Below are 23,290 nucleotides of genomic sequence, written 5' to 3'. Positions count from 1 at the left end.
CTCCAAGAGTTGTTACTGCACCTGCGACTGGCCTGCAATAAATTGCAGTAGGCTTTGTTGCTGGTCTGCTTTGTTTGCTTCCCCAATGCCTGTTGTCCCCGTACCTGCCTGTGATGAATGACTGCAATTAATAACGCACCGTGCCACCCCATGTTTGCTACCCCTGGCCGATTATAACTATCATATTGATAACAATCGATGCTAACTGGGCCAATCCCCCGCTGTTGTAACAGCTCCTCGGGTCCCCGCCTATGTCCCATCTCCCCTGAGCAACTGCGCAATCACCCGCCAGGGGGGCGGCTGCAGACTCCACGTGGTCTAGCGGAGGTCAATGACCGAGGGTTACAGAAGGGGGCGGGGCTACGGCCGCGCGGCGCTCACCCCCCTCCCCCCCCCCTCCTTGGCGGCCGCTGGCGGAAAAACGGCGTCGCTCGCTCCTGGCCCCGCCCTCTCACGAGAGGCGCTTCAGCCAATCGGGCTCGCGCTCCGGGAGGCGGGGGCGCGCGCGGGTCTTTCAAGCGGCACGAGGCGGTGACGCGACCGGGAGGGGATTCGCCCCTCCCCCTTCCCGCGAGCGCTTTAAACTTAAGGCCCCTGATGCCTCCTACCGGCCGCCAGTCAGTGCTGCGCGCGGAGAGGAAGCTCGGCTCGGCTCGGCTCAGCGCGCGCCCACCCCCAGGTAAAGGGACGGGGGCTGCCCCTTCTCCCCCTTCAGGCGGGACTGGCCCTGCCCCCGTCAGGTACTGGGGTGGGGTGGGGCTGCCCCCCTCAGGGGATGGGGGGCGATGGCGGGGCTGCCCCTGCCCCCCTCAGGGGATGGGGGGCGATGGCGGGGCTGCCCCTGCCCCCCTCAGGGGATGGGGGGCGATGGCGGGGCTGCCCCTGCCCCCCTCAGGGGATGGGGGGCGATGGGGCTGGCCCCCCAGGGACGGAGCTGCCTCCTGGGGGGCGATGGCGGGGCTGCCCCTGCTCTCAGGCACTGGGGCGGGATGTGACTGGCCCCGCAGGTGGGGCGGTGATGGAGGAAGGAGCTGCTCTTCCCTCCCCCCTCAGGTACGGCTGGTGATGGAGAAGCTGCTCTCCCCCCCCCCCCCCCCGGAGGATGGGCTGGTCGGGGAGACGCGGGGGGGGGGGGGTCCCTGCTCCCTTCCTCTCCTCTCGTGGGCAGGAGTTGGGGCGGGGGCAGCGTGCGGGGCTCTGGTGACCCCCCGCCCCGCCCGGGTGTAGCCCGAGGGGCTGAGACGTGCCGCGGGCGGGAAGCTGTGCAGCGGCGAGCGCTGCCCCCCCCAGCCCTGCCTGGTCGCTACGGCTCTACAAAGGCTTGGCTCGGAGCGGGGCTGGCGAGGCAGGTGCCTCGCCTCCCCCAGCGGAGTCAGGGCGTTGGCGGGCAGACACTTCCCCCGTGCGCTCGGGGCGGGATGGAAAAGCGCTGTAGCCGTGCCACGTGGTCGGGGGTCGGGGGGGGGGGGGGGGGCTGACCTCCTCTGGGGCTCTTGAGGGTTTGTGTGTCTAATGGGAGAACGAGAAATTTCTATTTTCTCTTTTGTTTCCCTTCTTCCCCCAATGGCGCAAACAGTGAGCGTTTGGCAGCTTATTAGGCGTGCCCTACACTTGTTCTGAAGGTACAAGCTCTCCTAGCTACAAGAACAGTAGTCTGTAGCCTTACAGTTGAAACCTGCCAGGATGTTTGCCGTTGGCACAGGTTTATAAGCTTCTAGACCTTTGTTTTGTTGACATTTTCTTATGCAAATATTAAAACAAAGCTATGCCCGGGTGAGGTCGAATAACTTATGTGGCTCAGGTGTCGCTCTAAAGGTGTGACACCGTTGTTTAAAAGGACTTTATGTATTTCTCTAATGGCTGAACTAAACTCTAAAATCTTAATGTATCCCATAGTCATAATTGGTACTGACCTCATCAAATGTGATATTGGATCAGATTTGGAAAATTCAGTCTGTTTTTAAAATGGAGGGTTAGCAATGGTAACTGACCAATGCTGAGGAAGTTCCTGCTCCAAAAATGGTGTAGGTTAGGGGTAGGCAATCTGTGGCACGCATGCCGAAGGTGGCTTGTGAGCTGATTTTCAGTGGCACTCACACTGGCCCAGGTTGTGGCCACTGGTCCAGAGGGCTCTGCATTTTAATTTAATTTTAAATGAGGCTTCTTAAACATTTTAAAAACCTTATTTACTTTACATACAACAATAGTTTAGTTATATTAGACCTATAGAAAAAGACCTTCTAAAAACGTTAAAATGTATTACTGGCACTCAAACTTAAATTAGAGTGCATAAATGAAGACTTGGCACACCACTTCTGAAAGATTGCCAACCCCTGAGGTAGGTTGTGCTTTGTATATGTTATACCCTTTCTTCTGTAGCTGTCTTGTGAAAACTATTGCCAGTATACTTAAAAAGTTGCACCAGTTTCTGAAGTTCAACTGCCTATTTCTAGTTCTGGATGAAAATGTGTTGAGCTTTGTTAGTCCCTAGAGGAGAGATCTCATCTGCCTATATTAAAGCTAAATAGATATTGTTTCATGTTAAAGAATCACCAGTAGACTTCCTGCCACATACATAGCTTCCTGTGGAAAAAGCTGATGGCTATAAACAGTGCTTCATATGTTCATCAGTATTAAACTGTTATCAGTGTTTGTTTCCTTCTGTGTGAGTAACTCATGGTACTTCTGCTGTCTGCCTCTTCAGGAAGAAGTGCACTTGTGACATCTACAACAGGTTAATGTTCTCTGATAACATTTAGTCTCCAGAAACTGAATGAATAAGCTTATCATGTGACACAGTGATGACTTGTAAGATGTCTATTGGCTGAAATAATCAGGTTACACTTGCATGATGCTGCAGAAGGCGCCTGCAGTGTTAGTCATTTCAGCACTGTTTTCCTAAAATTGGTACAAGACTTCAGAACATTCTGCAACAACCATAAATAGTTCATTCCAGTATTTTACCAGGAGTTTTGAAATGTCCTCTGTGCATTCAGTAACAAACTCCACGTTTTTCTAAACTATTATTTGGCAGCTAAATCCAGATGTCAAGGAGGATCACTATATAGAATGTTCACAGTACTAGCTAACTCAGGGTTTCTGAATTTTTCATGATGTGGCTCCCCTCATAATTGTGCCGTAGGGAACACCACCCCTTCTGTTTTGTGGTAACATGGACTGCCATCTCTGCCAGTAACTATAATAAAACATCCCTGGGGCAAATATAGAAACTGCTATTCTAACATTGTTCTGTGTAAGCAAGGTGGCTTAGCAGATGATTACAAAGGAAGTCGGAAACCTGTGACTATGCAGTCTCAACAGATCACTAGTGTTCCATGGACCACAACTGTTGATTTAGATTATTTATGAGAGATTAGACTTATAAATTAAAGCTAAAAACTAAAGTTAAATGAGAAAAAGGAATCTTATCTTAACCAGCTCCTACTAATTAATTTAACTGCAGTGTAGCCTTAACTAGTGAACAAAAATTACTACACTTGCAGTGATGGCTCACCAAATTTCACTGGTTGGGAGTTCAGGCTGCATATCTAGCCAGTTCCCCTTGTGTTCTGGATATCTGCAGTAAATTCTGTCCTTTTCAACCTATAGTTCTCATGTACAATAAATGTATGCATTTTTCAATACAGAATCTTTGGGAGAGTAGGCAGAGAGAACAGAGGCTTTAGCATCTGGTCAGAAGTCCATTGGGAATTCTGGCACCCAAAAGGGATAAATAAATTTCAAGTTCCTGTTTTGGGCAGGAATAAAGGAGATTAAATTTTTAGAGGGGGGAAGAGAGGTTTACATCTATTACTCTTCCCTAAGCAGCAACTAGTTGCCTACCTATATTTCCCCATCTCATAATCTATAATTACTGTTTAGTAGAAACTGAAATGATCAGTAGTGAAATAGCTTAAGATTACCTTAAAGACTCAGTAGGGGGTACCATTGACTTGAAATTCAGTTAGTTTAAAAATTCAGGTTAAAGGGATAGTCTTGAATACTACACCAACATACTATGGTGGTCCTCAACTTTTGTGGTTTTAAAATTACAGCTTCATGCTTCAAAAAGTTGCTTCTGAGGGTGGGGGGAAACCCCATTCAAACAAAAAGGGAAACTGACCGTATAGTCAAATTTAGGTTCCCCTGTCTAATGTGCTGTCAAATGCACAAACTGAAAATAGCCTACTGGTAAAGCTGTGCTGGTAGGGAATTTTACCAAAGTTTCCCATGTAGATGCTGTCTCTTTAACGTGAACCTTAGCTTTTCAAATATAATTATGTTGAAATGTCAACTATAATTATGGTCACAAAACAATCTGTTTGACACCCCTGCTGTAAATCAACAAAACCTTTGAGAGAGAGAGAGATAGTGAGGAAGCTGTAGTAACTGTCACACTATTTCCCATATGTCATGAAATTGCAGGAAAAATCATCTGAAATCCATGCTTCCCTTCCTCCACCCATTAGGGTCACGTTCACGAAAACAAAGGCTTACTTAACTTCCTCTAATTCAGTGCCTTCTGCACAAGGCGATCAAGAGTTAAAATCATAAACCTAAAGTACTTCTGCACTAGTAACAAAATGTAATCTGAAACCTCTATTCCCTGCCTTTTGTTAAGGTACAGCCTGCTCTAAACCTTAAGGCCAAATTAATTTTAATACAATCACCAAATAGTCCCTTTCTTGTTCAAATAGTACAGTCTCTGAAGTGGTGTTCCTGAAATATTATCCATACTAAAGTTCCAATACTTAGACTAAGAGACATCAGTTAGCTTCTCTCAGCCAAAACTGAACCGATTTGCTGAAATTACCTGTCTGGTGCAGCTACAATTGTGTGTGTTCAAATTGTTTCAGAATTATTTCTGGGGTACTTCTTAAAGTTAGACTTTCTGCTCCAGCATCCAGTGTTGTAGCTGTGTCAATCCCAGGATATTAAGAGAGACTCTCCCCTACCTAGTCCCAGGCCACATTGGGGTCCTGACTCTCAATTTGAGAACCCCTGACTTACACTGCCCTAAACATCAGTGTGGACCACGCTATATCAGCAGGAAAGCTGCTACTGCCTCTCACGGAGGTGGATTTATTATGCCAATGGGAGAACTCTCTCATCTGCATAGAGCAGGGGTGGCCAGACTTACTGACTCTGAGCCACCTACAACCATCTTCAGAAGTTTGAGAACCAGGGCACACCAGCCAAGGCTTAGGGCTTCAGCTTCATGGGCGACACCTGATGGGTCTTCAGCCTCGCTCCTGCTGAAGCCCTGAGCCCCAGTAGGTGTGCCCTGTGGGGCAGAAGCCCTGAGACTCCCACTCCCTGCTGGGCAGAAGTCCCTACCTCGTCACCTCACTGAAAAGCAGAGGTCCCAACCTGCTCCCCCGATCTGGTAGGTGGGGGGTCGGGGTCTGCAAGCCGCACTTTAATGGTAAAAGAGCCACATGTGGCTATGAGCCACAGTTTGGCCACCCCTGGCATAGAGCATCTTCACCAGATGCACTACAGCTGCACTGATGCTGATGTAGCACTTAGTGTAGACACCCCCCTAAGCGATGCAAGTTTCAGTGCTGTAAAGTGGCAGCGTAGACCCTGCTACAGCACTGGAGCCATTCCCCTTGCAGAGGTGGCTTTATTACAGCGTCGGCAGAGCTCTCTCCCAGTGCTGGAGCTGCGACTACATAGCCACGTTAAAGCGCTCGGCAGCGCTTTAACATCATCTGTGTAGACAGCCTAGAGCTGGGAAACTTAATCCAAGTGACACAGCTAAATACAAGGTGGACCATAAGCATGAGTAGTTAACACATTTCAAGGGACTATACAAGGTGAAAAAGTGACTTGTTAACACTCTTCCAGTCAGAGGTGGGGCAGCAAAGTAAGTAGACTATTGAACCATAAATCCAGCCTTGACAACTGTGACCCATGGCCAGAAAGGGTTAAACATCCTGCAAAATGAATAACCCACAGAAGACATGTGAGGAGATATTTGTGTATTTACAGATGTATGAGTAGGGTGGACAATGTGATCAACAGTCCCTGTCTATGCTGTATTCTGATAATTCAGAGGTCAAAAAAATCCTATCATGTAAATGGATTGTAAACATGGGATATCTCTGTATTTATCTCTTTGAAATGCACTGTGAATGGCCTTATGTTAATTTGTATAGCTAAGTACTGGTGATGGACCTCCTTCAAAGTCATCCCAATTACCTTTTGTTCCCTGAGGAATTCCAACTTGTTAAGACATGAAATTGTATGAAAGATCCTTGGGTCCTGATTCTGTCATCTCAGATCTACTTAGACTTCATCAGGGGAAGTTTGAGTCGCAAGACTGAGGTCCCAGTTATGCTGGTACACCCTGAATGTGAGATTTGGATGTTGGACTATGAACTGAATTCTAAAGGAACTCTTTGCAACTACAAAGCACAGCATCTCTGCTGTGAATCTGAAACTCAATGAATTGAACTCATGTCTGTATGTATATTGATCTTTTAACCATACTCTTGTTGTTTTAATACATTTTAGTTTCTGTAATAAGAATTACAGAAATTTTCCATCACATTTGTCGTGGGGGGCCTGAGGCTGGATCATTTTAAGGGAACTGTTTGGACTTCTGAGTAACCATTAACGTAATAAAGAGGCTGTCTGTGCTGGTTTGGTGAATCTAAGTATTGGAATATCCACTAGCTTTTGGGGGATTGTCTGCCCCATTCTTTGCAATTCACCATAATTGAGTGACCACAGCTGGCTCCCCACTAGGACCCCGGTAACAGTGGTATAGTTGTGCTTAGATACATACTACGTACCACAGGTTAAGTGGGCTTTTGGATCCGAACCACACGCTCGTCAAAATTTAATTTTGATATTGGAGAGTTTAATGGTTAAAAATCAGTGAGTGACCCATGATCAAGATCCTGACAGGAAAAAGCCTCAAAACTGTGCTTACAGAGAGGGTTGTATTTTAAACAAAAGGCCCCAGAGCAGGAACTGAAAAATCTGTTAATTGCCAGTGATAAGGAAGCAGACCCAGTGAAAATGCTTGCGGTGAGAAACCAGCAGCTAGAACTTGAACAAAAGCAAAAAAAAAAAAAAAAGGCTGATACGGAAGGAGAAGCTGCTGAGAAAGAACGCCTCTGTTTTGAACATGAACAAAAAAAGGCATATATTTGATCGCAGGAACTAGAAGCTAAGGCAAAAGTGGACAGACTTAAGCTCCAGTTCAAGAGAATAAAGGAACAGGAACTGTATTATACTGAAACCAGTTCCTCTCCCCAACCAATATGGGGATAGAATCTATCCAGTTTGTGACAATATTGGTATGTTTGACTGTGTGTGCGTGTAAAACCAAATTTACCCCAACACTGCCCCTTTTATGTAAATACTTTTACTGTGAGCTCAGGTGAAGGTAACCCCATAACTTGTGCAAAAAATGTAAAAGTCAATAGTAAAAGCTGTTTAGGGCAAATAACAAGAGTGCTGTTAAAAGTTGTAAAAACAGATTTTGTCAGAGGAAGATGATTTACCAAATCAGTGTGAATACTGTAATCCTCTGGGTTTACTTTTAAGTGTGCCTTTTAACCAGAATCCATATTGAATAGGATGGTGTTAAACATTAGGCAATAGAGTCCTTACACCAGCTATAACTTAATTTGATTGGGGATGATATTAAAACTTTGTTCAGTCAAGTTGACGACATAAACCAGTCACAGGAAAGAAATAATCCTGAACCTGTGTCTATTAAGGGCAAGGATTTGCCTAGGGAGGGTTTCTCCAAACGTTTGTCCGAGGAAGATGTGCAAAGAAGCAGTGTATATGTGGAAAAAATTCCTACATGTCTGTCTGGTATCTCAGAAGTGAATCTGGCATTAGATAAGGAAATGTTTCTCTAAAGCAGATTAAAGTTGGTGATCAGGTTAAAGCCCTAACTGAGGAAGGAAAGGGTACAGTGATGGATTGTTGACCAGGTTAGTGGAACACAAGTACCCCCATACCTTACGTGTTACCAGTGTGGAGAATTGTGACAGTGAAGGATACAATTAAAGCCCAGGAAGGAAGTGGTCCTAAGTTTGTGTCTGCTAGGGATGATATTGCAACTAGGTTGTATCCAGTTGTCATAATAGCTCCCAGAGACCAAGCAATTCTGGTGCTTCTATTTTGCCTTTTGCTAGTGTGTTGCTGGGTAAAGATATGACAACCTTGTCTGATCAGGGTGATGTGATATAGCTACGGCACAAGGAAATCATGAAGGTAATTTGACTGTTACCTACTGACAGTGTAGAAATTTGTAGCAAGAAAGAGTGCTTTTAATCTTGTGACTATGAAGTCTAGCAGTTTTTTTTGTTTTTTCCCTGTTGTGGACATAAATAAAGCTCAGAACCTGTTGCAGTACATGATATTGCAGAAGGAAATGAATTTCTGGGTGAAGTCTTTGAAAAGGAACAGGAGTACTTGTGGCACCTTAGAGACTAACAAATTTATTAGACTACAGCCCACTTCGTCCACGAAAGCTTATGCTCTAATAAATTTGTTAGTCTCTAAGGTGCCACAAGTACTCCTGTTCTTTTTGCGGATACAGACTAACACGGCTTCTACTCCGAAATCTTTGAAAAGGAATTGTTTTCCACTGACTCTTAATGGGCCATTGTTGATAGTAAACCGTCTCTTCTAAGGAAAGTGTGTTGGTACTTAATGGCCAAAATCTTTCAGATGTGTATAAATCCACTGGCCACAAAGGCCCGGTGTGGATAGCTTTGAAAAGATTTGAAATGAAATAAAAGTTGTTAGGGAGTTTAAACAGCCCAATAAACTTAACCAGTTTGTTGGGAAAACAGTGCTGTTGGAACATGAATGTCTCCATGTTGATTATTTAAATAAGCAGTCTGTGACTCAGGTACTGGGGAAAGATCCAGTTACTGGCTTTTTTCCCCCAGAGCAGAACAGCCTTGTAACTGAACTCACACAGATGCAGGAGAGAACAGGCAAACTCTCATCTCTAGATATTTTGGATATGACTTGTCTCTTAGTGGACTTGACATCTGATTCCATGTGGAAACAGAGGTTGGTAATGGAAGGACAAAATAATCTTGAGTCTAACATGCTAGTGAAAATGGATGGCATCTCTTTAAGACAGAGTCCAGCCTTGGAATTGGTAAAGATTGAGGATCTGAAAACTGGTGAACTGTGATGCAAATTACCTAACTGACTGGGGGGAGAAAGACTTGCCTGTTCCTGTTAGCGAAAGGGACACACCCAGCCAGCCAGTGGATTCTCTTATGCCAAAGAGTTCAGATCTCCCCCCTACTGGACAGGGGGACAAGAATGATTAAACCTGGCAAATAAAAGCCACAGGTTAACCCTAAAATACCAAAACACCAAGGAAATGGTTAAATTGAAAGTCTATGTTAAGGAAGACCCTGAGGTCAAAAAAAGCTACAAAGATTCAAAGGGATATTGAACAAGCTGTCCTAAAGAATGAATTGCCTAAACCAAAGGCTTGGCATGACAAAAATAATTGTAAATGTACACTTGTGATAAAACTGATGTTATTGCTTATGATTGTAACTAACTCGTTGCTGATACAAAAAACTAAACCTACAATGTGCAGGGCTTTTTGAAAAACCCTTGAACATGTTGGGAGTAATACATAAGAACTCATTATGTTGTAAAAGGCTTCATGGTTATACTGTTTCATTTTCATTACATGACAACACACACTATGTTAAAAGGCCTGGTGATACTGATATTTCACTGTTGGTGCCTGTATCTAATCTTGAAAGTGTACACAGCAGAAAAACCACTACAAGTTTGAATTGTTGTGCACAAAGGGAAACTGAGGTACAACAGCTCATAGCCTTCATGGCTGAATGGCAGAGTAAGTGCTCTCTGGAGAACATTAATGGCTGTTAACTTAACACACAGACCAAAACCCTGGAATCACTAAAGTGTTTAACAAAATATGGACGAAGTTTTTAACTGGGGCCAAAGCATGCATCAATAATTTTAGCCTTACAAAGAATTCAGTATAAACACAAAAACAATGAGGAGTCCGGTGGCACCTTCAAGACTAACAAATTTATTTGGGTATAAGCCTTCGTGGGTAAAAAAAACCCTTCTTCAGATGCATGGAGTCTTATTCCCAAATAAATCTGTTAGCCTTGAAGGTGCCACCGGACTCCTCACTGTTTCTGTGGATACAGACTAACACGGCTACCCCCGATACTTGAATATAAACATAGCTCATATCAATGCTGGAAGGTCCTTAAATTGTATACAGGAGCTCTAATTTCACCCTTCCACCCCAGTCTCCTGTTAGGGGTGTGACTCATGGCTAGAAAGGGTTAAACATCCTGCAAAATAAATAACCCTCAAAAGACATGTAGGGAGATAATGTTTTTTTTTTGTGTATTTACATATGTATGAGTAGGGTGGACAATGTAATCAACAGTCCCTGTTCTGATAATTTGGAGGTCAAAAGAACATCCTATCACTTAAATGAATTGTAAACGCAGGATATTTCAGCCAGATTCTTCCATGAAAACTCCTTGCCCAACTTTATTTCACTTACTCTATGTGCTCAGATGGGGTGTGTGGCTTAGAAACCCCAGACACTTATGACTGCTGGCAAAGTAGATTCATCCCAGTGAAAACATACAGGGAGCAAAGACTTTATAATGCTGCTTGTGTTGAGGCTCTTCCTCTTACGTTATGGAATCGCATGGTCTGGTCTAGGTCCAGCCAGTAACCAGTCTCCTGGGAGTGACCCTGTCTAGTGTGCCACATGGGCCTGCCTCTGTGGAACTAAGTACTCAAGACTGGGCCTTCTTCCATGGCTCCCTGCAGCAAATCCAGCCAAGCCAAACTACTGCAGGAGGCTTATATTGTGCCCTTTTGGGGTGCAGTGCTGAGGGGGTGTGGTGTGGTGTTTACAGTAACACAGGCAGCCTTTCCAAAAACAACGTAACTGTTTGTTAGTCACCTGGCATAGACAATCCTGTAATCCTTGATTTTCTTCTAAGCAAATAAAGCCCAACCCAATGATCCTGAGTTTGAGGTCTATGTACTGACTAATGCACAGCTCAAGTAAAACTGACACTTCTAGCATTAGGTTAATTTTAGATGAAGAACAAACTCAACCTTTAAGACAAAATAGTGATACATTCACTTAATGCTGACTAGTAGCTGCCTTCTTCCTGAGTGGGTTTCATAAACTGTGATTATTACAAAAATGAATTGTGACACTTTGTGTTCAAATGTAATAGATGCTTTGCAAGCAAGTGCCCTCTTGACTGCCTATAGTACAGTAACCCTGTTGCTGTGACCACATCACAGCTGTTGTGGACATGTTCCAGGCAGGAAAAAGGAAAGTATCCAGCATCCTCTAAGAAAGTAATTGCATGTGCTGGTGTTGCGGGGGGGGGGGAGGAACAAACACATGATCAGCCTTTCCATATAAGGAGAAAAGTGGGGTGATGGGCTACTTCCAATTGCAATGCAGAGAACACATGACATAAGATGCTATAGCTCTTCCTGGTGGGCGCTAGTTTAAAAATAAAGGATGTTACACATCTGTGCTCATGCGGACAGACTGCAGAGGAGAAGGACTGGACAAAGGCACAGACAGTGCACTGTGTGACTCTAAACCTTAACTCTCTGATGGTTGGGGTTTTGGGGGGTTAAGATCTAAATTCAGTATTTCTGGCTAAACAGTGTAAGATATAAATGGGGGGAACCTTTTTATGAAATGTTCAAAATTGTAAGCAGTTCAACTAAAGACTATTCTTTTAAAAATGAATGGGGGGAGGATCTAACAACTCTTAACAAATCTCATAGAATATATTCTATAGTGCCATCCTACTACTGGACAAGATAAAGAATCTTATTTTATCTTTGCAAATACAAATACTGCTGCCTTCAGTGACAGTTGTTTGAATTGGCTTGTTCAGATAACACAATGTTGAGGAGAACTGGTTTCCTTAAAGCTGTTTTAAACTATCACTTTGTCATTTTAATCTCTTGCAGAGACCATGCTGTCTGAATCAGAAATGGGTACTGTATTGGCAGATTCGGCCTCTAACTTGGATGTTCCAGTGCCGTGTGAGGTGTCTCTTAGTGATGTCATGGTGAACTCTCCATCCAGGTTTGTCCAGTTTCTTTAAAAAAAATTCTACTTGGATTATTTCCCATTTGATTAACAACTATGATAGTTTCCATGATCATCTACATTAACATGGGTTTGTACTATAAAATCTAATGCTGTGAGGAAGTAAAAGAGCAGAATAGAACTTGCTTTATATAGTGCAGTGACTAGCTTCTGAAATAAACCAAATGCATAGTGTATGTTCAAAAAGCATTCTGTACAGGCAGACTGAACTTAACATTAAATTCATACTTTTTTTATAAAAGTGAACTCTCTCTGGCAGAATTTAAATTTGTCTGTAGAAAGGCATTGGCCATTTGTGTCTAATACCTCGCACTTCTATATTACAGAATGTTGCTATACTGCAAACAGAATATTGGCTGTCTGCAGAGAAATTTCCAAATGTAGGAAAGTACTTCTTGTTTGTCCCTCATGAGGGAAGTCAGGGGGATCTTTGTCAAAGTAGGCAATGTGTAGCCATGTATCTCTTAAACTCTATGGGAAAACTAAAAGTAAAGATTGGCTGCACAGAGGTGGGAGATCACTGTGCCGCTCCCACCGAGGACACAGACTCAGTGGTGAGGCTGCACCCAATCTTGACACAGCGGAAGGACCGGGCCTGCCCCAGAAACACCCCAGGCCCTGCCCCTCTGTGCTAGGTGTGCGCAGGCAGACTTAGCAAGGCAGGATCCAGGAGTGGACCTGCTTAGTGGGGGGGCAGGGGGGGATCTAGGTGTGGGTTGAGAGGCTTCTGTGTGGGGGATCCAGGTGTGGGGGGGATTTGGGTGCTTGTTGGGGCAGGGGTCTGGGTGCAAAGGTGATGACTCTGCAGGGGGTCCAGGTGAAGGTGGCTCAACTGGGTGGTCCAGGTGCAGGGGGAATGGAGCTTATTGGGGGGGGGGGGGGATTGTGTGGGGGAGGGGTGAGGCTCAGCAGGGGGGTCTGGTTATGAGGGTCTGGATGCATGCGGGGGGGGCAGATGGGGGCGCATTTCCCTATACAGGGATCCCTCCCCTTGCAGCTGAGGAATGATGGGTGCAGGAAACAGGAAGTTTGCAGAGCTTCCTGCAGCTGGATGAGAAATCGTGGGGTGGGTGTGACCCAGCCCTGGATGCCATGTAGGGGAAGAGGAAGTCCCGTCCTCCCCAGCCCAGTCAGGACTAGCAGCTGAGCCAGGCGCAGCATAAGAGCTACCAGCCGGGTCTTCCCCAGTCCCGTCCCCTGCCCCTACATCTCTGATGGCTGCCCTGAAACATACTGCTAGGGAGGGTCACATGTCCACTCTTGTGGCTTCCCTGTCAGTCACTTTTCTGTGGTGTTTGGTGAGGAGAGAACTGTATAGCTGGTCAGGTGAACCTATGGTCTGCTAGGACTCCCTGGCCCATAAAAACCTCCCTAACGTAGATGGCCTGGAACAAAGATTTATAGCCTTGAGCCCTAGCCAATGGGGAAGTGCCTGGCAAAAGATTAAGCTATCTTCAGTTGAGGCTGATTTAAGCAGAAGATTATATTTCATTCACACTTGCTTCTGCATAATTATAGCATAAGGTCCTTGTCAAACCAACTGCTGCTGGAGAAGAATTCTGACTGAATCAGGAACAGAAACATGCCTGGGACCAACATTCTCTTGTACCAAAGCCAACAGGGGGAGGGATAGCTCAGTGGTTTGAGCATTGGCCTGCTAAACCCGGGGTTGTGAGTTCAATCCTTGAAGGGACTATTGGGGAATTTAGTTGGGGATTAGTCCTGCTTTGAGCAACAGGTTGGACTAGAGGTCCCTTCCAACCCTGATATTCTATGATAAAATGAGGGTGGAAAAAATAAAAAAAACAGAACTACAAGCTAAAACTACAGACCTATCTACAGCCAATCATGTGCCAGGACTCTTGTATGTCACAATGATCTAGCTAAGATTTGCTATTTCTGTAGCAACAGTTAGTGTCCTAGTGACCCTGCCTGCCTGTAGGGTCAAAGTTGATACCTAGGGCTAGGGACAGCCTAGAATTCAGAAGTCAGTGATGTCATAAGAACTTAGTGAGTTCTAGAAGACTGGCACTTGCTCAGAAAATTCTCAGTAAGTGGACATTGAGGGATACCCTCACTCGAACCGTGGATCATTACTTAACAGAACAAAAGGTGGGACTCTTCCCCCTACCTGAGTTCTCATGGAGAAGACTGAAGGTTCAGTACTGACATGAAGTGCTCACCTGCCCATCAGCCCACAGTGATGTCAAAGAGTGACGGACTTTAGAGAAACAGGAAGGCAAATTGGGAAGGCAAGGTAGAAGGGAATATTCAATCCTTATGGGGTGGAAAATAACCTTTATTTAGATTATCTGGCAGTCATGGCTGACTAATGAGTTAAGGGGACTGTATGAATGGCATGTTGTAGAGTGCAGGGGGGTAAGCACCATCCATTTGAATACTAGGAGAGCAGGACAGTTACACTTGTAGCTCAAGGAATCTCATTCTAGTGAGTGGTGCATGGGTCCCCAAAGGCCAGGCCGGAGTACAGTTAGCTTATCTGGAAGGTGAGGTATGTGACTGCTGGCAGATTTTTCATTATGCCAAACATACCTGGCTAATGAAGGCAGAGAATGAAGGTCTGATGAATAAACCTGTCTTGGAGAGGAAGAATACCACATCTCTCCATTCCTCTCAGCAGCCAAGAGGGTACAGTGGAGTTCAGTTGCTCCCCATCTTCTACAAAAGTTGTCTTCCAGCAAGATTAAAACTGGAGGAGAGATGTTGCCCAGCACCATGATGGGATGATCCCTTAACTATTATGTTGATGACTCAAATAACTATAGTTAAGGCAACCTTTTAGTCCCTTATATTTTTAGTAAAAGTCAGACAGGTCACGGCTGAGGGTGCAGACTCCGGGATGGGGCCAAGAATGAGGAGCTTGGGGTGTAGGCTGTCCCAGGGCTACGGCAGGGGGAGAGGACTCCCCCGCCCCCCCCCCACTTCCCTCTGGGGCTAGGGGGAAGGAATCTCTCCCCACTGCAGCCCTAAGCACCTGCATGGCACTTAATAGGCTGTTGCGTAGCTTAGAGAGAACTTGGCCTGTGACCTGTCCATGACTTGTACTATACCCCGACTAAATATTGGGGGAGGGGGAACCATGGGTGCTGTTGGGGGAGTTAGTGGGACTGGCAGGTTCCCTACCCAGCTTCTCAGAAGCAGCAACATGTCCCTCCCATAGCTTCTAGCTCTGCACTGCCAGCACAACAGCTCCCATTGGCCAGGAATTACAGTCAATGGGAGTTGCAGGGGCAGTGCCTGTGGGCGGAGGCAGCACACATTGCTAGGAGCTGAGGGAGGAAGGGACATGTTGCCACTTCTGGGGAGCGCCCCCCCCCCCCCAAGGTAAGTGCTGCCCAGAGCCTTCACCCCCTCCCTCACCGAATCTCCTGCTGCTGCTGGGGGGTGGGCAGTGGCCTGAGACTGCCCCAGCAGCAGCTGGTGCAAATGCCCCATGGGCTGCCTGAGCTTGGGCTGCCCCAGAGCCAGCCGCACCAGCTGCTACAGAGGTCACGGAAAGTCATGACCAACTCACAGCCTTAACTATATAGTTTGCATGACTCACTTGAGCTCTGATCACTGCCTCAAAGTTATGTCTAGGACTAAGTCGACCATAAAAATGGTGAAACACTAGTTAGGTGGCTATTTCAGCCACACAACACAGGTATCAAACATTGTATGACTTGTGAAAAGCTACTTCCATGGCTTTTTGGAGGAGGTGGGGTGAGGGGGGTAATGGGCTAAAAAAGGGTCTGGAGATGCATGGTGGGCTAGGAAGAGACCTCAAGACACTATTGAGGCAAACAGCTTAGTAGGAGTCAAAACTAACTTTTATGTGACTCAGAGGATCTCTTGCATTCCATCTTATGGACCTGTGGGATATAAACCTTCATGCTTTGAGAGAAAAGCCGCCCATTAACTGATAAGTGTTTAGGAAACCTTCCCTTAATGGACTAACCAGACCAGAAGGGGTTTCTTTCACCTTCCTTTGACGCATCTGGCGTAATGTGGTGGTTTTTGTTGACTACTGGTGGCTGAAGCGTACTAGAGTTTGTGCAAAAGCCGTGTTGGAAGTTGTGAAAATTGACCGACTTTCAGGCTGCTGAATCCTTCTGGGCCTCTTAGGGACTTTCCTGAGAGAGTGCTGGGTGACCGCTCATCTGAGTGGTAAGGAGGAAAAGCTGCTGGGGCCAAGTGTCCTGGATTGGCTCTCTGTGGCAGTGAGCAGGGAAGACCCGTTCCCTAGAAGGAGCAGAAGAGCACTCCTCCACTTCTGGCATCTGCTTTAAGTCCACAACTTGGGAAGCTGTTTGGCTTGTGTGTGTGTTTTCCCCCAGTTGTGCCAGTCTTCCTAGCTGCCAGTGCATGCCAAGCTTATGAGTTCAGGCTCAGCTTGCCTCGCAATGCAAGTAATCAGTTCATGTTCGGGTCCAAACTGTGTTCAAACTTGTGTTAACAAAAACACTTTGGATTTAGATTGTAAAGTTTTTGAGGCTGGGACTGTCTTGCTATGTTAGCCCCATATAGACTGTCAGTAAAAGGAACAACAGACTCAAATCCAGAATATTGGGGACCAACAATAGAGTAGGAAAATCCCCCTCCTGACATCAAGGGATTAGCATAACTAAATGATGAAACTGTGAAAATATCTGAGAACTGTGATGAAAATATGCTGTACACTTAGGTCAGTGTACTAAAATAACATCCAATACTTAGTGCTTGCAGAACCGTTGAGGACCATAACGCTGAAATAACCGAAGAGACCAAGACTGAGGAATCTCAGCTAGATATGTTTAGATCCAAAGGTAAGCAAAAAGGAATCAGTTTATAACAAAAGATAATTATAACCATCAAATAAGTTGCTTTAAACTTCTTTAAATTGTTGCCTTCCAAAATTGTATGCTATAAAACAAAGAAACTTAACCTGCAGAATTGTCTCCTGAGAAACCATGCTGAATTTAGCTTGGGTTGCAGTGGTGGTGGCCCTCAGGGAGGGGTAAATGTTACACTATGCTGTGTGCCAGTGGATAAGCCCCTTGGGGCAGAGGCACTGAATGAGTTTGGCCTCCACAGAAGGGTACCAGCTGGTCCTGTATAAGCATCTTCTGTCAGAATAGCACCCTCCTTGTTAGAGGGCACGTGGTGGTGGTAGTAGTAGTGGGAGGGAGAGGTTTCAGGTTCCCCGTTTTTGTTCTTTTGTACAGTTTGAATATAGTTCAGGTTTCAGCAAAACTCCAGTCTCAAAATAGAATCTGACCTACCTGCCAACTTGCCCAAAATGACAATTCACATTACATCTTGGGTACAATCTCTCAGATTTGACACCACTTATTTCATAGTGGCAGAAGGAAAAAATCTAAATGCAAGGCATTACACTAACACCTTGTTTATTTTAAATACTAGGTTCATCCCCTGCCTCAGGCCTATGGACAACACGACGGGATGGAGAAGTTAAACTAAGGCTAGAGCAACAGGGTATTGGTAGTGAGACACCAAAGACTGTTCCTGAACTATTACAGGAAGCTGTTAAAAAATATGGTGACTATTTTGCCCTTGCATCAAAGAAGGGTGACCAGTGGATAAAGCAAACTTATAAGCAATACTATGAGGAATGTCGGAAGGCAGCAAAAAGCTTTATAAAGGTATGTCTTGTAGAACTTTTATTCACCCATCCACTGTCACTCTGATTGCACTAATGTCCATATTCAGTCACTGAAACTTAAACATTTTCTAAGTATGCCCTAATTTTACAGGAAGAGGGGTGGGGCACAGTGGAAACTGTGGCTCAGTATCATGGAGTCTTAATGAGATACATTTGCTAACTGAATTGTTCTGTCTGAAACTTCTCATGTGCTCATGCCAGAGGATGACTCTTCAGGAGGCTTGTGAGTTGGGGTTTTTTCCTCATCTTGGATATACCTAACATTCCTCAAAGGAATTTAAACTTAGACTCTAAACCTGGCTTATTCTGTTGTGTAACTTAACTCTAAAAGTGTGGGTTAATTCTGGACACATTTATTATTTAAATGTTTAATTTCCCTCCCCGCCCATCTTGAAAAATTCAAGACAACCTTACAGAACTCTCACTTACCAGCCAAGCCTCGTTCTATTTGTATACTCTCTGCTGCAATAACTAATGAGACCCAAGGATGTGATTATACTCTCCAGAAAAATCTTTCAAGTCTGGCTCCAAGAGGTCAGTCTATTCTTAGACTTCTCAGCAACTGGCAGGGGCTGCTGCTTGACAATGCTATTACTATACGCGAGTGTCTCCTACTGTCCATGAAATGTTCGGTCTGTTTATTAAAATATCTCAAAACTAAGGAAATGGCCAAACTGGAAAAAGTGACCTTTGAATAAGAGTGAAAAGTTGCTTCAAAACTTTCTGCTTGGCTTTTCACTAGCCTAGAAAGTCTTGTGTGCCACCCTCTTGCAGGAACTCTATGGCTGAATATATTGGACCTTTTGTCCAGGTTTCACTCATGACTAGAGAGGATTTGTCAAACTAAAAATCACATGTGCTTTCTGTTAGAGCAATAGACTAACTTAAAGAAGCTCTGAAATCCCAGACTCCTGCCCTTTCAATTGTGTAGTAGGAGTTCCTGCAGCAGAACCAGGAGGATCTGATGTGAAATCCTGGTCCAATTGAAGTCCATAGCAAACCAGCCCTGGGCTTCAATGGAGTCAGGATGGATGCCCTTGATATTACTGATAAGTCACATTTTAAATTAAAATATGACTAACCTAACCTTCAAAGTAACTATGAAAGGTACTAAATACAACTGTCTCCTACTAACTTTCTCTTTCTGCCATTTTTAAATTTTGCCTAAGTCCACAGAGGGAGCTGATATCTGTCTAGATTAAGCTCATGAGTTTAGATTCCTGATCTTGTCTTAAACTATAATGTATTACTTCATGCCAATGAAATGGTCTTATTGCACTTGCTGGGAGTCTGCATTTGCACTTTGAACAAAACAGAGCAATGTCTTGAGACTAAATTTTAACAACTTGTATGTTGGTTCTGTGCAGGGCTGGTGCAAGGAAGTTTTGCGCCCTAGGCGAAACTTCCACCTTGCATACCCCCCCCCCCCCGCCCCCAAGCCCTGCAGCGGCAGCTTCCTCCCCCGGGGAGCCGTGCAGCAGCTCTCCACCCCAGCTCACCTCTGCTCTGCCTCCTGCCTGAGCATGCCCCCCTGCTCTAATTCTCCTCCCCTCCTGGGCTTGTGGTGCCAGGGAGGTGGGAGAAGTGGAGCGGCGACCACGCACTCTGGGAGGGGGCGTAGGAACTCTGTGTGGTTTTTTATTTTTAAATTGGGGGCACCGCTTTTTGGCGCCCCCAAATCTTGGCACCCTAGGCAACTGCCTAGTTTGCCTAAATGGTAGCACTGTCCCTGGTTCTGTGCTAATCCTTAAGGGAATTTCTTTAATGCAAATCCTTTTGTATGCTGGGTGGGGTTTTTCTTGATGTTTATGCTCAAAGTATGTGGCAAGATGTTCAGCAAACTAAGGCCTATACTACCACTTTATGTTGGAAAAACTGTTGCTCAGAAAAAACACTCAAGCAACCTACATTTATTTCACTGGCAAAAGTGGTGGTGTGCACAGGGCTATGTCAGTGGGAAAGTTTCTCCCACCAACATAGCTACCACTGCTTGTTGAGGTGGTTTTATGTCAACAGGAGAGCTTTCTCCTGTCAGCCTAGAGCAGCTACACAAGTCATCTTACAGCTGCACCAGTACAGCTGTGCCACTGTAAGCTCGCTAGTGTATACATGGCTTAACTCATTTTAAGGCATTTAATTTTCCAAGAGAAATAAATCCTATCCTATCTGATCTTTGTTTACAGTTGGGATTGGAGCGTTTCCATGGCGTGGGCATTTTGGGATTTAATTCTGCAGAGTGGTTTATTGCTGACATTGGAGCTATTCTTGCTGGGTAAGAAACCAATTTAGTTTGCACTGGCACTTTAAAGACTATTACATTTTCAGATGCCAATAGATGTTAAAAACATGATGAAACTATTGATGTCAAAGGCTCTACTCTTTATTTGTGGCTAAAAATTTGTTTAGACTCTAGATATATCTTTTTAACGATCATTAGTACTTCTAATAACAAATGAACAAGGCAGACTAGAGGGATCTATCTATTGCTTGATTAGAGCAGGGGTTCTCAACCTTTTTTCTTTGAGTCCCCTCTCCCCCCAACATGCTGTTTAAAAACTACACGGCCCACCTGTGCCACAACTGGTTTTCTGCATATAAAAACCAGGGCCAGTGTTAGGGGATAGCAAGCAGGGCAACTGCCTGGGGCCCCCCACCACAGGGAGCCCCACAAAGCCAAGATGCTCGGGCTTTGGCTTCCACCCTGGAGGGTGGGGCTCAGGGACTCGGACTTCAGCCCCATGCGGTTGGGCTTCAGCTTTCTGCCCTGGGTCCCAGTGAGTCTAATGCTTGGCGGACTCCCTGAAACCTGCTCATGACCTCTGGTTGAGATCCACTGGATTAAAGGATGTTGTGCTTCCAGAACGCTGAGCTGAAGCAATAATACGCTAGTCTGAAAGAAAGTTTCATTGCACTTCATGGTGGGGTGGGGACGACGACTGCAGAACCTCAGCTCCGTTACAGGCCTAGTAAAGACAATCTAGTATATTGTATATTCTTGCATCTGAAGAAGTGAGGTTCTTACCCACGAAAGCTTATGCTCCCAGTACTTCTGTTAGTCTCAAAGGTGCCACAGGACCCTCTGTTGCTTTTTAGTATATTGTGGCTCCTGAAAAACACACGTTATAAATCTTCATTAATGGAATCTCAGTTTCTAGAACTTAACACACAGGAGGTATCCTCATTACAAAAAAGGAATTTAGATTCATCTGTCTTTACATCGCGGAGCACTTTTCCAGGTGGGAAGGCTCTTCTGTAGAGAGGCCAACTTCTGAGACTGAAATCCTTGACTAGTTACCCTCGAACTCTGATTTATTTATAGTGGTTTTGCTGTTGGCATCTACACCACAAACTCTCCTGAAGCCTGCCAGTATGTAGCAGAGAACTGTGGCGCTAATATCCTGGTTGTGGAGAATCATAAACAGCTGCAGAAAATCCTAGAAGTAAGTATCTTTTTATAGAGTTGTTTAGGGGTGGCAGTGGCATATGGAAAGCATTTGGCTGGGTTAGATAGTCAAGCAAGTATTTAAATTACATCCCTAGCTCTACTCTAGGGTGTGTTCCCTCTCCTGTTCGTTTATTCTGTCAAACCAAGAGATGTCTGTTTCTGGGCTGGGAATGGAAGGGGACTTGACAGTATGGCAGAACTGCCCCTTTCCCCCTGCGATTTCAAACCACACTGGTGTGTGCGTGGCACTCTAAAGGGATACGGTGGAGTACAAACACTCACTAATGCTTGCAAGCCTTCCTGTGAGTGGGCAGGGAAGACCAATTGGGACTAGAGTGAAAAGGTGATTGCAATGTTAAATATGAAGACTGGAATCTCATTAAAACTGAAATCAAACAATCCAACCTGTGCTCTTGCCCATCAGAGGTGGATGGGTGGGGGCTGGTAGCCAAAGCACTTTTCCAGGTGGAAAGTTGAAGTTATAAACGCACGGTTTACACTCCTAGTCAAGGCTCTTGAAATCATCAAGGAATACCACAAGCAAAAATAAAGCGTCACTACAAATTCCATGATGCTTTCTGGAAATCAAGGTGTTCCTGTAAAACTTCAGTCTGGATAATTACTTTCTAACTACCTGAAGTTCCTCCAGTTCAAATAGTCTGAGAATCCTGTTGGATTCTCTGACTATCATTAAATAGCATTAATATTCTCCACTCCAAAGGTGGCGGTGTTTTCAGTTGTGGGGGAAGCTATCTTCAGACTACATCAGAAAGTTCTGTTGCATATCTCAAGCTAAAAGGAAGGCGCAAGAAACACTAGTTTACTCTGATACCTTGCTTCCTCTTTACTGCAGGTTCAGCACAAGCTCCCTCTTCTGAAAGCAATCATCCAGTACAATGGAGAGCTTAAGGAGAAAAGACCAAATCTCTACACTGTAAGTAATGATACTTATGTAACATTTGAGGTGTTGCTTGCATATTACAAACACCTCTGAATAACTAGCTACAGTTTGTGGTGATGCTGCAAGTACACCTCTCTTGACATGCAGCTTTAGTGAGTAATACTGACAAACTGTCCCACTGCCATCTCTCAGGCATGGCTCACCTGTGGAGGGGCCCTACTTTGTTCATCAGGGAACAGTTTGGGGTGGGGAAAGAGTTCTTGATATTCTATTATGTTCTTTCATAAATTGCTTACACTTATACACAGTGGATGGAGGTGGGGGGAATACTACAAGATAAGAATTCTCCACTCACACAAGTGGTAACTTCACAGCTGTGTAGCGTGGATGTAATGACTACACAAAAGCCATGGAGAAGTAGGTCCTTATCTCTCAAACTCTCCTGGAGGGTCACCATTTCCAATAAAGCACAAAAATGGCTTTTCTGGAAGTGTTCCCAGTCCTATTTTTAAAAAAGTCCTTAGACAAGACACAAGCAAGACTCAATGACAACATCACTACCAGCCCAGGAAGCTCCCTTAAAACTACACCCACAAAACATGTCTTCCTTCTCCATGTGTCAGTAGAACAAAATCACAGCGCTAGGGCCACCCCCTCCATATTCCACACACCCATATCCACCTCTTAATACACTGTATTGTAATTGAAGTGAATTCTTGATGGAAAGACCTCCATGGACTAAGTGAAGATATAATTAGATGTGTAAACCTGTGAAATCTCACTGGAAAAACAATCATGGTCTTCACCAATTTAAATACCTCCACCCACCCCAGCCCTTCCAGACAGCTTAGTTGCATATGTGAAAGAAGGTGTAAAGCCTGACCAAGCTTTTTACTTTTGAATGCAGTGGAGTGAATTTATGAGCCTTGGCAGTGATGTTCCAGATTCCCAGCTTGATAAGATCATTGAGTCCCAGAAGCCTAACCAATGCTGTACGCTGATCTATACCTCAGGAACAACTGGACAGCCAAAGGGCGTTATGCTCAGTCATGATAATGTAAGTATTCTTGCCTACAAGTAAAAAAGAGAACTGCTTTTGGCTTTCAGATTTCTGGGATGCACTATTTT

At 44.9% G+C, this 23,290-nt stretch overlaps 1 protein-coding gene across 2 annotated transcripts in view; it reads left to right on the top strand.

The window, feature by feature from the left end:
- The first annotated feature begins 573 nt into the window (after positions 1–573).
- Positions 574–23,290, top strand: part of ACSBG2 (acyl-CoA synthetase bubblegum family member 2) — a 36,270-nt gene continuing 13,553 nt past the window's right edge. Inside the window, exons 1-8 of one of the 2 annotated variants that reach the window (XM_054013690.1) lie at positions 574–679; positions 12,013–12,130; positions 16,871–16,959; positions 17,558–17,796; positions 20,000–20,088; positions 21,136–21,256; positions 22,115–22,195; positions 23,070–23,219. In XM_054013690.1, coding sequence (XP_053869665.1) covers positions 598–679; positions 12,013–12,130; positions 16,871–16,959; positions 17,558–17,796; positions 20,000–20,088; positions 21,136–21,256; positions 22,115–22,195; positions 23,070–23,219 — 969 coding nt within the window. In that variant the 5' untranslated portion in view covers positions 574–597. Of the gene's footprint in view, positions 680–11,518; positions 11,621–12,012; positions 12,131–16,870; positions 16,960–17,557; positions 17,797–19,999; positions 20,089–21,135; positions 21,257–22,114; positions 22,196–23,069; positions 23,220–23,290 lie in introns of those variants that run through there. The other variant, XM_054013692.1, reaches the window with a different exon arrangement.

The sequence above is a fragment of the Malaclemys terrapin genome, chromosome 24 (assembly GCF_027887155.1).
Source record: "Malaclemys terrapin pileata isolate rMalTer1 chromosome 24, rMalTer1.hap1, whole genome shotgun sequence".
In the NCBI taxonomy this organism is placed as follows: Eukaryota; Metazoa; Chordata; order Testudines; family Emydidae; genus Malaclemys; species Malaclemys terrapin.
This window is presented reverse-complemented; position numbering and strand designations above follow the sequence as displayed.